Below are 1,834 nucleotides of genomic sequence, written 5' to 3'. Positions count from 1 at the left end.
GACACCTTTAAAAATCTTGGGTTCGATTCTGTATCTTCAAACAAGATGAAAATTACAAAAATGAACAAATTTACTAGGTGTTGACCAATGAAATTATCAGTATTCTAGTAAATTTACTCACTATTGTAATTTTCACCTTCTTTGAAGATACATAATCGACCCCCTTGATTGCTGTTTGCTGTTGATTGCTACCATATGCATTCCATTAATTTTGGGGCAAGCGTTTGATTGGTAGTTCCGATTTAGTCTGCCGCCATTATGCGCAATGGAATACCTTAGGCTGAGTTTTCACTTGACGCTACGCCGCTCATTTTCAGCGTCAAAGCAGGTCACGTGATCAAAATTGACGCCGGATATTCATCAATTTCGATCACGTGACCTGCTTTTACGCTAAAAATGAGCGTCGTAGCGTCAAGTGAAAATCCAGCCGTACACTTTTACACCATGCATTTTTTCATGGCATTTTTACATGTACTAAGGAGTTGGCAGTCTAGTAGTCAAGTAGTATAATACAGTCTGTGGTAAGTGAACAAATGGAATGAAATCGAATGAGATCGGATGATGGTGATTCAATTTTTTTCTCGCTCGTCACATTTATTTCTCCGAGCAATTCAGCTGATCTGAATCAACGCATTTCACGCAATCCTGCGTGTGCGCGCAAGCACGCGCAACTCGGAGAAGTGTTCTCGCTCGCGAATACGCTCGTGCTTGCATTCGGCGATGCATTCAATTGCTCGCAGTGCTCGCACTTGCCGTGTCGGCGTCGCGTCGGAATTGTCGGCAGTTTCATGAGCGTAGTGCCTTCGTGTGTCTTGTTTGTGTTTGTGTTGTGTTCCAAGGACTCGAGTACGTGCGTGTGCGTACTTGTGTTGTGTGCTGCTTCTTGAAGACGAAGCTACCGTCGCCTCGACTCCATCGCCCCTGCTATATCGCAGTCGCTTGTCGCGCGATCTGCAAAATGTGCAAAACAAACGTACACAATTAGCAATAACGATCGAACGGGCCAACGGGGGAAGTGGAATAACACTGTGAAAATTAGAGCAAGTTAGGGACAGACGCGAAAAGGTGTCGCGAGGCGGAATTCGGTGCTGGTCAATCGATATGACACTCGCGTAACTCTCGCGCGATCATGGATCGCTGCCCTGCCCGAAGAAGATCGTCGTCCTCGTCGTCGTCGTCGTGGCCGTCGTCGTGGTCGTGGTCGTTGCTGTCGCCGCTGCCGCCGCCGTCGTCATCCTCATCTCTGTCATCGTCGCTCATAGTAAACACGATAGATCGCGACGATCCGACGGGGCTGGAACAGTGAACGGGGAGGGGAGGCGGTGCGTGTTTCATTAGCGTACATATCATCGGTATACCTACTCGTAATCGGAGAACTTCTCGTTAAAGAAAAGGAGAGAGAGTGGCAAGTTGGAAACAGTGCCGCTGCGTCTCCCAGCAGAGAATATTTCGGACGTTGTATCGAAGGAAAAATTCAAGTGGTGCTTCCTATTTTCTCTCGAGTAGACGAAAAACTGCTTGGTTTACTAATTAAACCGTGTGGCATTGCTGCAACAATCCTCCTTAGTGGATCGAAAACCTCCCTCCTCCCCCCTCCACCAAAAAAAAAAAAAAGAGAACGGGAAGGAAAACAAGAAGATTTTTGGACGTTCGGTGGAAAAAGGACGGAGGAACGTTCTCAATCATAATTCCATCGCCGTTCTCGTCGCCGGAAATCGGAGCAGAGTCGTTTTCGAATGCGGAGAGTGGCACAATGGTGATACGGTAAAACGATCTGCCATTTATTCTTGTAGTCTTCTTAAAACTGTAAGAATGAGAGAGAGCGAGAGAGGGA

The 1,834-nt window shown here is 46.9% G+C and overlaps 1 protein-coding gene across 2 annotated transcripts in view; it reads left to right on the top strand.

The window, feature by feature from the left end:
- Positions 1-680: 680 nt before the first annotated feature.
- The window catches only part of LOC108755532 (protein pellino), an 8,662-nt gene continuing 7,508 nt past the window's right edge, over positions 681-1,834 (top strand). For both annotated transcript variants that reach the window (XM_018498593.1, XM_018498592.1), the window contains exon 1: positions 681-1,764. In XM_018498593.1, the coding sequence (XP_018354095.1) occupies positions 1,754-1,764 (11 nt within the window). In that variant the 5' untranslated portion in view covers positions 681-1,753. The remainder of the gene's footprint in view (positions 1,765-1,834) is intronic.

The sequence above is a fragment of the Trachymyrmex septentrionalis genome, unplaced genomic scaffold (genome assembly GCF_001594115.1).
Source record: "Trachymyrmex septentrionalis isolate Tsep2-gDNA-1 unplaced genomic scaffold, Tsep1.0 scaffold88, whole genome shotgun sequence".
NCBI lineage: Eukaryota > Metazoa > Arthropoda > Insecta > Hymenoptera > Formicidae > Trachymyrmex > Trachymyrmex septentrionalis.
The sequence above is the reverse complement of the archived record's forward strand: the minus strand, read 5'-3'. Positions and strand labels throughout refer to the sequence as shown.